At 50.9% G+C, this 14,968-nt stretch overlaps 1 protein-coding gene across 1 annotated transcript; it reads left to right on the top strand.

Annotated features, from left to right (window-relative positions):
* The first annotated feature begins 13,593 nt into the window (after positions 1 to 13,593).
* LOC139825526 (olfactory receptor 14J1-like) lies at positions 13,594 to 14,526 on the top strand. The gene has a single exon (XM_071798617.1). It carries the CDS (start codon positions 13,594 to 13,596, stop codon positions 14,524 to 14,526), a length of 933 nt encoding a protein of 310 aa, XP_071654718.1.
* Positions 14,527 to 14,968: the final 442 nt, after the last annotated feature.

Below are 14,968 nucleotides of genomic sequence, written 5' to 3'. Positions count from 1 at the left end.
GCTCTTCCCTCCGTGGATGGACACTGAATGAGCAGGTCAGAAATCCATGTTTGCATTGTACAGATGAGATGTGAGCATGCACATCATGTATGTGAGGTGAGATGAACCCAAGTGAGGACAAACGTCATCAGCTGTTCCTGGGGATTCCGTGAAGGCCTGTGGCACAAACAAGCTCTTGAGGTCACTTCATATTGGAATAAACATCCTTTGGGACACCACCTGAATGCAGCACTGGGTTTGCATCCTTCAGCTGTGATCCCCGTGTCCATTCCTCATGACGCGGGACATCTCAGATGAGTGCAGAGGATGTGACACACCACAGGGCTGAGGTGCCTCCCCTTCTTTGGGAGTGGCAACAGGAGGCCAGAGAGAAACTGAGACTACAACCTCTATGTGTAAAAGGGACAGACTCTGTCTCTGAGCATCCCTGGGTACTGAAGGAGTTCATGAGTCCAGGTCAGACATGGATGCTTGACAGAACCTGACATTTCTGTGTGTGACTCCAGGAACAAACCTCACTGCCCCAGTGAGATTCGTCTCAGCTGCCCTGGACAGGGTCATTGCAAGTGCTCCAGTCTGCTCTGTCACCCTTGCCTGTGATTCTGGATTGTGCTCTCAAAAGTGACAAAACAGTCAGAAGGGTTCCGAGGTCCTCGGAAAAAGCAAATGTCAAACCCATCTGCAAGAAAAGCATGAAGGATAATTAATGGCTGGTCAGCCTGCCTCCATGCCTGGAATTTTGCAAGGTCACAGACATGGTGTTCCAAGGTGTCCTAGTAGCCAGATCAGTGATCTCTGGGATGGAGAACTGGGAGCTGGGTGGGAGGTTGGTTGGACAATCAAGCCAAATGTCATCAGTGGTACAAAGCCCTCAGTGTAGCCGGTTACCAGTGCAATCCCTCAGGGACCAGCGCTTGGGCCAACACTGCTCAATGTCTTTATTCTCCCTCTGTATGATGTGACGAGTGCACTTTGAACCCTTGAACAACCTCACCTGGTTCACCCTGCCTGAGCAGGACAGTGAGACAAGTGAGGCAAGGGCTCTCTTCAAACCTAAAGTTATTCTGCAATTCAATGAATCTTTCCCTTGAAGAGGATTTTGAAGACAGAATAGCCAGAGGAAAATCAAGAAGAATAAGAGACAGAAAAGCAGTTCTAAAGGTGTCAACATAAATACAGCAGCTCCTCAGAAGAGTGTATTTCCACTCAAATCACCAGTAGAGAATATATTTGATAAATTTGATAAAACAATCATACTGTTATCTGATAGGGTCCTGGACCAAACGGTGATGGATGGTTATGGTATCATGAAGTCAGTTGTGTCTCAGACACTCATAATCCAGTCAGAAGTGTGTGGTTGTGAAGGGGCAGTGAGGTCAGTTTTGTCACTCGAGGTGACAGCCCGGCTGCAGGGACATGGCTGGGAAAGAACCTCTGCCAAAGTGCCCACGGGTCCTACCCAGGAAGAGGCCTTGGAGATGGGTTCTCATGTCCATCCCACCTGAGAACATGACGGGACAGCAGCAGGAACATGGTCGTGTCCGTCAGGGAAGCTGAAAGGCCAGCAGCAGCCATGGGATTTATAAGATCATGGTGAGGTTAACTCCTGTCAGGTAAAAGACCACAAGAAGCCTAACGGGTTGGGTTCCCTGCATGAAGGGCAGATTCTGAGGTGGCTGAGTATTCCTTTGTGCTGGGAAAAAGCAGAAGAGGGAAATAAAAAATCACATAGTGCAGTTTGGAAAGTGAGGACAGGATATCAGAGGAAGAAATGTCAGTGGAAGGGCAGTGTTGCGGTGCAAGAGGTCACCCAGAGGGAGCTGGATCAGCCCATGGTTTGTGTTCCCAAGAGCAGCCAGTGAGGGTGCAGACACAGCAGTGAAGGTGCAGAAATGCTGGGGTGAGAGCAGGTGGGGAAGCGAGATGGGTGTCTGCAGCCTGCAGGGAAAGAGGGGCAGGGGTAGGACCGTGTAGAACAGCCTGTGGTGGAGATGGCAAAGGGCGCTGGCAAGGCTGGAAGGCACCCACAGAACCCAGGTCTCTGTCCCCTTGGCCATGGCAGTTGTCTCTGCCACTGAGGCCCAGGAGAAGCCATGTTGTCCTCATGGCTCTGGGGACTCGGTACCTCCTTGCAGCCCCTTGGGGAAGCTGGAAGTTGTTGTACCAGTGTTGTCCTTCCCTGGGCCTTGCACACCCACATCCCACGGTCCCAGGAAGAGCCCTGAGCCGTCTGTGAGGGACAGAGTGTAAAGGAGGGGGACAAGGGTGTTGAGGATCTGCAGCACAAGTCTTCTGAGGAGCAGCTGAGGGACCCGGGGGTGTTTAGCCTGGAGAAAAGGAGGCTGAGGGGAGACCTTTTAGCTCTCTACAACTATCGGAAAAGAGGTTGTAGCATGGAGGGTGTTGTTTTTCTCCTGAGTAGCAAGGGACAGGATGAGAGGAAATGGCCTCAGCTTGTGCCAGAGAAGGTTCAGAATTGATATTAGGAAATATTTCTTCATGGAAAAGGTTGTGAAGCAGTGAACAGGCTGCTCAGGGAAGTGGTTGAGTCACCATTCCTGGAGGTGTCTAAAAGATGTATTAATGAGGTTTTAGGGATGTGTTTTAATGCTAGAGTTAGGTTATGGTTGGACTCGGTGATCTTAATGGTCACTTCCAACTCAAATGATTCTATGATTCTATGCTTGAAGGGATATTTCCCAGGCTGTGGAGCTTTCCTTGGAGGTAGGAATCAGAGAGATTCTTGGAAGGGGGCTTCAGCGGTCATCCAGTCCAACCTCCCTGCCATGAGCAGGGACACCTCGACCAGATCATGTTGCTCAGAGTCTCATCCAGCCTGGCCAGGGATGTCTCCAGGGGGGTGGCATCCACCACCTCTCTGGGCAGCCAATGGTCGTGTTTCATCACCCGCATTGTAAAAAGCGTCTTCCCATGTCTGGACTGAATTTCCCCTCATCTAGTTCAGAACCATAACCCCTTGTCCTACCACAACAGGCCCTGTTAAAAAGTGTCTCCATCATTCTTATCAGTCTCCTTTAAGTACAGAAAAGTCACAATAAGGTCTTCCTAGAGCATTCTCTTCCCAGCTCTCCCAGCCTGTCCTCCCAGCAGAGCTGTTCCATCCCTCTGATCATCTTGGTGACCCTGCTCTGGACCCTCTCCAACACATCCATGTCTTTCCTGTACTGAGGGCTCCAGAGCTGGATGCAGGACTCCAGGTGGGCTCTCACCAGAGTGGAGCAGAATCCCCTCCCTTGACCTGCTGGTCATGCTCCTTTGGATGCAGCCCAAGATACGTTTGACCTTCTGGGCTGCAAGTGCACATTCACAGCTCCAGTCCAGTCTTTCACCCACCAGTCCCCCCAAGTCTTTCTCGTCAGGGCTGCTCTCCATCCCTTCATCCCCAGCCTGTACTGATACCCGGGGTTGCCCCAACCCAGGTGCAGGACCTTGAGTTTGGCCTTGTTGAAGCTCAGGAGACTCACATGAACCCACTTCTTGAACTTATCCAGGTCCCTCTGGATGGTCTCTGTCCCTCAGGTGTGTCAGCAACACCACTCAGTTTGGTGTCATGTATAAACCTGTTGAAGGTGCACTTGATCCCACTATGCCGTTGACGAAGATATTAAACAGTACCGATCCCAGTATGGACCCCTGAGGGACACCACTTGTCACCAGTGCTCATCCAGAAATTGTGCTACTGACCACCACTCTGTGGGTGCAAACACTGAGACAGTTCCTCACCCACAGAACAGTCCAGTCATCAAACCCATACCTCTCCAAATTAAAGAGAAGGATGTTGTGAGGGAGCATGTCAAAGGCTTTACAAAATTCCAAATACATGACATCCATAGCCCTTCCTTTGTCCACTGATGTAGTTACTCCATTGTAGAAGACCACTAGGTTAGTCAGGCAGGACTTCTCCTTGGTGAAGCCAAGCTGGCTGTCTCAAATCGCCTCCCTGTCCTCCCTGTGCCTTAACACAGCTTCTAGGAGGATCTGTGCCATGATCTTCCCAGGCCCAGGTAAGAGGCTGACAGGTCAGTAGCTTTCATGGTCCTAATTTCTACAGCAGAGAAACACTGCCACACAGCACAGCTTGGAACATGGAGGCTGGACATTTGGAGGAAGAAATGTCACCCAAAGGGCAGTGCTGTGGCACAAGAAATCATCCAGAAGGAGTATGAGTTCAGTCCATGTTCTTGTGTTTCCAGGAACAGAGCATGAGAGTGAAGACACACCAGTCAATGTATGAAAATACCAGGGTGAAAGCAAGGGGAGGAGGCAGGATGGGTGTCTACAGCCTGCAGAGAAACAGAAGCAGCTGTGGGACAGTGTAGGACAACCTGTGGTGGAGATGGCAAAGGGCACTCACCAAGAGAACCCAAGCCTTTGTCCCCTTGGCTATGGCCATGGCCTCTGCCACCAAGGCCTGTGAGGAGACATGTTGTCCTCAGGCACTGGGGCACCTCATGGCCTCCTTGCACACCCCCAGTAAGGCTGGGAGCTGTCACACCATTGTCCTTCACTCAGTACCACACCGCCCACATCCCTTGGCCCCAGGAAGAGCCCTGAGCAATGTGTGAGGGACAGGATCTGCCTTCCCAGGGGCTGGGGGTCAGGCCTTGGCCTCTCTGCTTCACCCAACAAAACCAGGCTTTTCTCAGCACCTCAGCTGCCTGCACATTTCCCTTTGTTTATCTGCCACCATGGCCTCCAATCCTCTGCTCTAACGAGTCCCTGGGGAGGCTCTGCTGGTACTTGCCCTCAGTGGAACTCATTAATACTTCAAGGTACTTAGTACTTTTTTCTTCTGCCTTTGACTTCTGGAAAGGTTTGTGCAATCTCCTCTCAGCACCTGAGTAATGTTCAAGGACTCAGCACCAAATGCACCATGGGGCTCATTACACTGAAGAAAGCTCTAACAAACCATGTCTCTTCTTATAATTGTCTTCCAGTCTTGTCTAGTTAATTAGAGAGTTTTCTTGGTGTAATTATGGAGAATGATTTCAAAAAGCTTCTGACAACAATGTCTTTCTATTGTAAAGGGTGTATTTCATTACTTATCAGTTTGGAGAAGAGCTGATTGCAGCATTATCTGATGTGGATCCAGGGTCTCTCCTAAGCAGGTCTGGACTGGCTGGAGAAGCTGTCCCTTGAGCTCTCACACCGTGTGCACAACCTTGCTCCTCACCTCCCCAGCCCCATCGTTTCTCTCATTGCCCCCCTGGGCCTTGCATCCCTTTTCCTTACACCAGACTTCTCCACTGCAGTCTGCAGCTGGATGTGCCGGCTCCTTTGCACCAGCTCCCACCTGCTCTCCTTGGAGACCTGGCTGCACACAGCAAACAGGGGCTTTGCTTTACCTTTGAACAAACAAAATAACACTGATGAGAGTCATGATTAAAAGAAAACACACTCCTCAACTGTACGCCAAGGACAAACTGCCACCACTGAGGTTCACCTTCTCCAAGGCAGAACCATGCAAGAAATGTTGTAGACAGAAAGGAAACTCTATGATAAATACAATAAAAGAGTTGGCTAAGGGCAGAATTAGACAGACTACTGAAAGACAAGGAAGCTTTTAACTCCTTGAAGCTGAAAGCAGCAACTGGGTTGTTGACAAGTGTCTGAGTGATCAAACAGGAAGAGGAAGGGAAGTCCAGAGAGCAATCGCAAGTGCTTGTGTGCAGATCAGCTGCTGGAAATGGGACTTCAAACATGGTCAGTTTAGTTAGGGCAGGAGGAAATACCTGGAGGATGAGGGAGATCAGATGCACATATAACAGAGAGAGTGCTGAGAAGGGAAATGGTGTCGAAGATCAGAACCTCTCCTCTTGTTCTTAATGCACATCCTGAAAAGTCTCTGTTTTCTCTCTTTTGAAAAAAGTCGTATTTAAAGTATTCAAAACAAAGAAAGGAGAATTAGAACACCAACAACGTTTCATATTTCATGTTGCAAGAAGACATTCCCTTCTCTCTACATCTTCCAATCCACTCTACATCTAACACAATCCTTTCCAGTCTATGGGACAGCAGGGGCAGCATCCCAGGAGCTGAGACAGCAGGACGGTGTCACATTGAGGCCACTCTCCACCATCTTGGAAAGAATCAAAACCAACTTCTTGACTGGGGTAGTTCCATTTTACGCGTGTCACACAGGGCAGATGAAGGGAGCTCAGAACTCCAGACTCTGCTGCACGGTTGGGTCTTCAGAGACAGGAAATGCAGGTGACAGTGTGTGTCAGTGCACACCACATAAAGATTCTGGCTTCCTTGGTGCCTTTGCACTGACCTGGGATCTGTTCCTTGGCTTTCTTTGCCTAAAAAGGAAGGAACTCCCCTATGTCACCTGCCCCTCACACCAGAAAAAGGAAGGAGAAAATGTATGGAACAGGGATGATATGGGAGCAATTCTGTCCAAGAGTTGTATTCTTTCAGTTATAAAAAAGGTAGAAGTGAGAGAAAGCACTGTTTTAAGAACTTCATAGAAGAAGATAACTACTGAGATGTAGCATCTGTTCTGAGAATTGCGAATGACTGTTGGGAAGGACATTAAAAAGCTTTAGTTCATTAGCATAACGATGAATAAGGAATTCTCTGTTACTGTTATCAGTGATAGTAACACCATTCAAAAAACATCTTTGAGACCAACTCTGTTGTCCCTTGGCTCCAAAGCTCAGCCTGCTCAGAGTTTGACAGGATTGCTTCAAACCCCTGTGACCCAAATCTCTACAACTGTCTCTCCTCAACAGCCTTTTACCCCAGGAAGGGGAAATCTCCCAATGCAGACACCAAACCAGTGCCCAACCTGCCTGGAGAGCCAGGACAGTTGTGCCACACAACAACCGCCCTTGAAGAAACCTGCAGGTAGTGGGAATTGAAATGGTTTCAAACCAAATAATGGAATCATAACATCATAGAATCATTTAGTTTGGAAAAGGGTGGTCTAGGAAAAGCCACCCTTTTTGTCCCCAGGTGCACGGACACTGCTCATGTGCCTCTGCAGAGAGTGGCAGGAGCTGGATCCCCTTCTCGGGACAGATTCCTTCCAGGAGAGACACAGACACAGGGATAACTCATCAGGTCTTGACGGCATTTCACTCGGCATCAGTTTTGGCACATTGGGTGCTGTCCTGTGACTGCCCTTTCTGCACAAATGATCATACAAAGACAACCATTCAGTAAGACACGGTCATAAAGGGGCTGTTATGGACAAGAAAGCTCACCATGAACTCTGGAGAGAGCGAGGAAGTTCATAATAAGCACCATGAAGAACCAAGAAGCTCAAGGCCTCTTCTGAAGAGCGGGAGGCCCTGAGCAGCCATGATTGGCCATGTGTAGGTGTGGGAGAGGGTCAGGGCATGTCAGGGAGAAGCAATGAGATGGCTGATGGCTTCAGTGAACCCTTCCAGCCATGTCTGAGCCCAGAAATGGAAAGCAGTTGATGTCTGCAGGTGGAGGAGGAACAGGAGGAAGATTTTCCTGGGAATATGGAAGGAAGAAAGGCCTCTCTTGGGTTAATCATGTATGGCAGTGACATTTCCATCCTGTGGGCATGGCTGTGTCTGGGAGGTGGGGAATGGCTGCTGCTGGGGTGGCTGTGCTCAGCCATGGCCCATGAGCTGACCCTGCTCTGCTCCTCTCTTACACTGCCCACACTTGGATGGTCCTCAGGAATCATCCATGAACGTGGTGGATCCATGAACCTCCTGGAGTGATGGGTATGGAACCAAACAGAGGATTCAAGCAAGTGTGCTACTGGGACATTGAGGTGATTGGTGACCATTGCCAGGTGTATGAAAGAAGCTGGATGAGTTGTGAGGAACTCATAGGCATTTCCAACTCCACAGAAAACCAAAGCCTTGCAGTTAAAGCAACAGAACTTGACATAAAACCCACCCCCAAAGCTGAAAACACTCACAATGACCACAGGAAAAGCCTTGAAAAACATTTGAGAAAAATCTACCAGGTCCCAGGGATCAGGGCTCAGCCATTCTGGTGATGAACAAGCATCAAGGGCTGACATGGCATCAGAGCCACCTCCACATGGCCCTCACCACCTGTAACCAGTGTCTCCAAGTCTTTTCTTCACCAGGTTCCAGGGACAGGGACCTGCACTGGTTGTTTCCTTCACAGCTGTGTCAGTGATGGCCCTTCATGGGACCTTCAACACCCTCAGGAACTTGGGGTTTGCTTTTGCCTTTCACTTCATCAGAGGTTAGTTCATTCTTCCAGTACCTGCAGTTCAGGATCATGGCAGCAGAGGGCTCATGAACATCGAAAACGCTCTGACAAGCCAAGGCTCTGTGCAGCATTTTCCTAAACACTTCAAGTCTGGTGTGGATGATTAGAGAGATTTCAGGAGTAGTCAAACAGATAGCATTTCCATAACAAATAGCAATAAAGTCGTTTTTCTTCTATTTCCTTCCCTGCTCGCACTTCCCTCCCTTTCCAGAACAGGTGGTATCAGCAGCCTCCAGTTCATATTGATGTGGAGCATCTCCTGATAAACACTGAATATGTTGCAAAAGTGGGTGCCTAAACCACCATGTGAGCGAGGAGACAGGCCAGGACACCTCAAGAGGAAACACAATCCTCCTCCACTCCTCTGGATCAAAAGGTGGTTGTACCTGGGAATCTCAGGTGCCACAGCACAGTGATACTTGTGTTCAGGGAGCTGGTCAAGTGACCCATCTCCTGTTCTATAATGGTGTCTGAGTTTGCTCAGGTCACCCCTGACTTGAGCCCCATCCACTGCTGGGTGTTCTCCAGACTCCTGCCTTCAGGAACAAAGTCCCAGAGCCTGAGAAACATTTGACTGAAAGGGTCTCCTTTGTCTGGTCCTGGGGTCAGGGTTTGGCCGTTCTGATGATGAACCAACATCAAGAGCTCACGGGGCACCAGAGCCACCTCCACATCGCCTTTACCACCTCTGACCATTGTCTCCAGGGACAGGGACTGCTTGTGTCAGCAATGGCCCTTCCTGGGGTCCCAAACACCCTCAGAAATTTGGGGTTGGTTTCTGCCCTTCAGTTCATGACAGGTTTGTTCATTCTTTCAGTACCTGCAGTTCAGGATCGCGGCAGCAGAGGGCTCAGTAACATCCAAAATGCCTTTACAAGACAAGGCTCTGTGCAGCACTTTCCTAAAGGCTTGAAGTCTGGTGTGGATGATTTCAGAGATTTCAGAATTGTAGCCAAACAATGAGCATTTCCATAATAAACAGTAATAAAGCCAAATCTCTAATATTTCCGTCCCCCTCCCAAAACCCTCATTTCCAGAACAGCTGGTATCAACAATCTCCAATAAATATGGATCTAGTGAATCTCCTGATAATGACTGAATGTGTCAGAGAAGTGGGTGCCTAAAGCATCACTTGACCGAGGAGACGGGCCAGGACACCTCAAGAGGAATCACACAACTCTGGGCCAAGAGGTGGGTGTTCCTGGGAATCTCAGGTGCCACAGCACAGTGATACTTGTGTTCAGGGAGCTGGTCAAATGACCCATCTCCTGTTCTATAATGGTGTCTGAGTTTGCTCAGGTCACCCCTGACTTGAGCCCCATCCACTGCTGGGTGTTCTCCAGACTCCTGCCTTCAGGAACAAAGTCCCAGGAGACCTTGCTGACGAAGATAGATGCAAAGAAGCCATGAAGAACCTGAGTCCTGTCTGATTCTACTCTTATGAAGTTCACCAGCAGTTCCACATTTACCCTGTTTGTTATTTTATTGGAAATGAAGCAGTGTCAGCTGATTTCAGCTGGCTCCAAGATGGACCCACTCCTTGCCAAATCTGAGCCACTCAGTGATGCTGGCAGCACCTCTGGGATATTGTATTTGAGAAAGGGTAAAAAACGCTGCACAACAGCAGGTGGGAGAGAGGAGGGAGGAAATGTGAGAGAAAAGCACTGCAGACACCAAGGTCATATCCCATAGGACCCAAGCAGGTCCCTCAGCAGGCCAGAGCTTGCTCTCCTGAAATCCTGCTCTTGGCCTTGTGATCATCTCCCAGGAGCCTCAGCTCCACTTTCCCATCCCTGACTGTTCCATCCTGACCAACTCTTTGTGGTTTGTAAGTGTGAAGTCCCATAGGGCACCTCACCTCACTGACTCCTCAGTCACCCGTGTCAGGAAGATGTTGTCAATGAGCTCCAACCCCTCCTGGATGGCTGGTACCTTGCAAATATTGGATATCTCACGTCTGATACAAGGACACCGCCCTTAAAACATGATGCTTCTTCAATTTGTCGTGAAGGAGGCCTCATATATTTTCTCTTCCTCATCAGTGAGTCAGTAGCTGATGTCCAGTCATCACAACACTGCCCATCTTGTTATGCCTTTTCCTGATGACTCCTCAACCTTCAGCTGACATTTTCTGTTCCCAGGCTGAATTTCATGCATTCCTGCTGTTCTCTCACAAGAGGGGAATCTAACCCTGTGAGTCCAGACCTCTGACATTGTGAGTAACAGACCCCCAAGACCCCACAGTTTCTCCAGGAGATGGAATTTGTAGTGTCCTGTAGCTCCTTATCCTGTTATCTTAGGAGAGAAACCCTTATCAGGATAAACCATCTGCATGAAAACATTAACAGCTGAGTAAATGGAGCTTCAGTCCAGTAAGAGTCCAGACCTTGTGAATATCTGGTATTCACCCAGCAGAAAGCTCTGAAGTTGTACAAAGAGAAGTGACCAGTGCTGTATCAGGGTGGGACAATAACCCCATCCATCAGGACAGAGCAGGACCTGACACGCTGAGCAGTGACCCTGAGGAGAAGGGCCTGGGCACTCCAAGGTCCCCACACCAGCCCGTGGTGCACGCTCTCCATGAACAAGGCAGCTGCACACGGGGCTGCATGAGGAGGAGCGTGGGGACCCAGACACCTGGAGTTCTCATCCCATTCGGTTCAGCACTGGTGTCACCCCACACACACGGGGGTGTGCCAGTGTGCGGCTTCCCAGTTTGGAGAAGCAGGGAGGAACTGGAGAGTGCAGGGCTCTGCCAAGGCAGGTTCAGCACCTTGTGCACATGGTGTGGGATGTTGAGGGACCTGGGCTGCTTTGGCCCAGCAGCGCTGGGGAGGCTGCAGCAGTGCAGGAGTAGCCAGAGAGTGCTTGAAGGGTGGTTTCAGAGGTGGTGGAGGTTTTCTGCATACTGGGAAAGAGCATGAGAAAGAAATAATGGCACAAAGGGCATCTGGGGAGGTCCAGGCTGGACATGAGCAGGAAGGAATGTGACTGGAAGGGCAGTGCTGTGGTGGAGCAGGTCAGCAGAGGGAGTCTGCATCAGCCCAAGGCTTTGTGCTTCAAGGAACAGCTGGGGAGGATGCAGAGATCTCAGCAAAGGGAGGAAGATGCTCAGACAAGAGCAAGGTGGGGCAGCAGGGGGGATGTCTGCAGCCTGCAGGGAAAGAGGTGCAGGGGATGCCACAGCACAGGACAGGCTGTGGTGGAGATGATCACGGGATGTAAAGAGGCTGAAAGCCCCCTCCAGACATGAGCTCCTCCTCCCCTTGCCTATGGCTGTCATCTCCACCTCTGATGCCTGTGAGGAGACACCTTGTCCTTCCAGCACAGGGGCCTCATGGCCTCCTTGTCCCCAGCCAGGAACCTGGGAGCTGTGGGACCATAGTCCTGCCCTTGGCCTTGCACAGCCCCACATCACACTGTCCCAGGAAGGGCCCAGGACAACCTGGGAGGGACAGGATCTGCCTTCCCAGGGCTGGGGGTCAGGGCTTGGCCCTTTGGTTAATGAAACACATTCAGGTTTACTCAGCATCAGAGCCACCTTTCACTTGCTTACCCTTTGTTCTGCTTCAAGTTTTCTGTCCCAGCTGCCCTGGGGATGGTTTCTCAGTTGTGTCCCTCAGTGGGATTCATTAACTTTACAAGAAACTTTGAAGTTTAGAACTGAGTTTGACTTCTTCAACTTGCCCTCAGGGTTTGAGGTTCATGGACTCAGCACCAAACTCAAAGAGGGGTCATTAAAGCGCCTTGGGCTGCTCCTGTGCTGCTGAGCTGGGCTGGGCTCCTGGGACAGAGGGAGCTCCTGGCAAGCGGCAGCGCTGCAGAGAGACAGCTCTGCCCAGGAGCAGCTCCTCTGCACACGCAGCAGGGCTGAGGGCTCTGCCTGGGGATCTCAGGGAGATGAGCAAGGCAGAGAGAGATTAAAGGTGGTCAGGATTGGGAGGATGACTGAGAGCTCACTGGAGGAGAAACCTTTGCAGCCCTTGCCATGGTAAGTCTCTGGATGCAGGGCAATGCAGCTGTAGCTCCTGGAGGCATCTCCTAAAACTGGCACAGGCACAGCTGGTGGGATCTGTAAGGAGGGGGCTCTTGTCAGGCAATGTTGAACAGCTGTGAAGCCGGGTGAGCACCCAGGGGTGCCCAGGGCTGTCCTGCAGAGCAGGGTCCCTGCACCCCAGGGCTGTGCCGGGGCAGGGACTCTGCCACCTGCCAGGGTCAGCGCTCAGCCTGCCCGGGGAGATCCCATGGCAGCAGCTGTGGGTGGAAGGAGCGACCCCTGGCAGGGCAGGTAGGGAGCTTGTGGGGTTGAAGGGTGCTGTGTGGGTCAGGGCTGCTCAGGGCTCCAGATCACCCCACAGACATGGCAGAGGGTCCTTTTGAACAACGACATCAAGAGAGGAACAGCTGCAAGGGAAGGAGTCTGTGCTTTCAGTTTTCCACTCTTGATTGTCTGGGTGTGCAGTGGGAGATGAGGATTTATTTCTCTCTTTGGAGAAGACACTGAAACCCCAGTTCTCGTTAGGACTTGTCTGAGCTGCTCCTGAGCCCCTGCACACACAGAGCTGCCCCTGGGCAGTGCCAGGAGGTGTGAGCAGGACAGAGCGGAGCACACAGCGAGTGGGACAGGGTCTGTGACACTGACAGGGAGCAGATCCAGGGACAGAGACACAGCTGCAGGCAGCACAGCCATGGGCAGGGAGAGGGAGATGGACCAGAAATGCTGGGGCGAGGATTCATTGCCTGCAGTGGAAACACTTCCCAGTTCAACCCCCTGGTCTCCTCTCCTCCCCAGCAGACCTTCTGCCCCAAAGCCATGGGGTCCAGGTCACGAGTCTCCACCTCAGCAGCTGGACCTCCAGGTGAAGGGTTCCTGGAACGTGGTACACAAAAAAGGTGCTAAAAGTACTTGCTCTACAGTGTCATTATGTGAGTGGCAGCAGCACAGTCGGGTAAGGAGAAGGTTCCACAGCATGCCCGTCTGCCTTTCTGTCCTTGTTTTCTTTTTTCTGGTAGCACTGCAGTGTCCTTCCCTGTTTCTCCACCTGTCCCTGGTGCTCTTGCTCTCTGGGGTTGGGGTGGCAGTATGGGTCAGTTTTTGTTCTCACACCAACTCAGGGGGTCTTGCCCCAGAGGTGTTTCGTGGAAACGAGATGCACAAGCTGCTTTTTAAACTGTGATGAACTGTTTTTATTCAATTGGTAGAAAGAGAGAATGAGCAGAAATATCCCTCCATCAGGGAGGGGGTTTTCCATGAGAAACAGCCTGTTTATTTTCCTCAATGAAGTCTCCCCTAACTTGTCACTGTCATTTCCTCCTTGCACAGGTCCTCATACCCAGAGGCAGCAAATGTCCAACAGCAGCTCCATCACCCAGTTCCTCCTCCTGCCGTTCACAGACACACGGGAGCTGCAGCTCTTGCACTTCTGGCTCTTCCTGGGCATCTACCTGGCTGCCCTGCTGGGCAACGGCCTCATCATCACCACCATAGCCTGGGACCAGCATCTCCACACCCCCATGTACTTCTTCCTGCTCAACCTCGCCCTCCTCGACCTGGGTGCCATCTCCATCACTGTCCCCAAGTCCTTGGCCAACTCTCTGCGGGATACCAGGGTCATTTCCTATGCAGGATGTGCTGCACAGGTCTTCTCTTTTTTTTTCTTGTTTGCTGCAGAATATTCTCTCCTCACCATCATGTCCTACGACCGCTACGTTGCCATCTGCAAACCCCTGCACTACGGGACCCTCCTGGGCAGCAGAGCTTGTGTCCACATGGCAGCAGCTGCCTGGGCCACTGGGTTTCTCAATGCTCTGCTGCACACGGCCAATACATTTTCACTGCCCCTGTGCAAGGGCAATGCCCTGGGCCAGTTCTTCTGTGAAATCCCCCAGATCCTCAAGCTCTCCTGCTCACACTCCTACCTCAGGGAACTTGGGCTGCTTTTGGTTAGTGCCTGTTTATTTTCTATGTGTTTCATTTTCGTTGTACTGTCCTATGTGCAGATCTTCAGGGCCGTGCTGAGGATCCCCTCTGAGCAGGGACGGCACAAAGCCTTTTCCACCTGCCTCCCTCACCTGGCCGTGGTCTCCCTGTTTCTCAGCACTGGCATGTTTGCCTACCTGAAGCCCCCATCGATCTCCTCCCCATCCATGGATCTGGTGGTGTCTGTTCTGTACTCGGTGGTGCCTCCAGCAGTGAACCCCCTCATCTACAGCATGAGGAACCAGGAGCTCAAGGATGCCCTGTGGAAACTGATGACTGGATTTCTTCTGAACCTATAAACTGTCTCTGTCTTCTTCTACATAAGAAGACATTCTCATTGCAGGTTCATCCTGTGTGCAGTATTGTTTGTCTCTAGTTGTGATTTTTTTTTTTTTAATGATAATATTTTTATTCCCTTTGTAATTCACTGCCTGCATTTCACTTCTCAGTGAGTGGCTGTGTTAATGTGGAATCGTGTTCTCTGTGTTTAAGCAAAATAAAGGGTCCTTCACCAGTATTTTTACTGACATTCTTTTTCCAAGACCTTTCTGGAGCTTTAGTGATAGTTCCCATGTGCATGGGTGGAAGGGAAAAGAGTCCAGCATGGCAGCCCTGCCAGGGAGCACCAGTGCTTGTTCTTCCAGAGCTGTTCTGGTTCCACTCCCCCACTCTCCTTCTCATCCCTGGTGTCGGTGCAAGGCCTGAGTGCTCTGGCAGCTTGGTCCCTGTCCTGCTGTGTGT

The sequence above is a fragment of the Patagioenas fasciata genome, chromosome 23, assembly GCF_037038585.1.
Source record: "Patagioenas fasciata isolate bPatFas1 chromosome 23, bPatFas1.hap1, whole genome shotgun sequence".
NCBI lineage: Eukaryota > Metazoa > Chordata > Aves > Columbiformes > Columbidae > Patagioenas > Patagioenas fasciata.
Note: the sequence above shows the minus strand (reverse complement) of the source record. Positions and strands in the feature narration are given on the sequence as shown.

Excerpts from the sequence above, each read along its gene's own strand:
- LOC139825526 (XM_071798617.1), top strand. The coding sequence starts at position 13,594 with ATGTCCAACAGCAGCTCCATCACCCAGTTCCTCCTCCTGCCGTTCACA.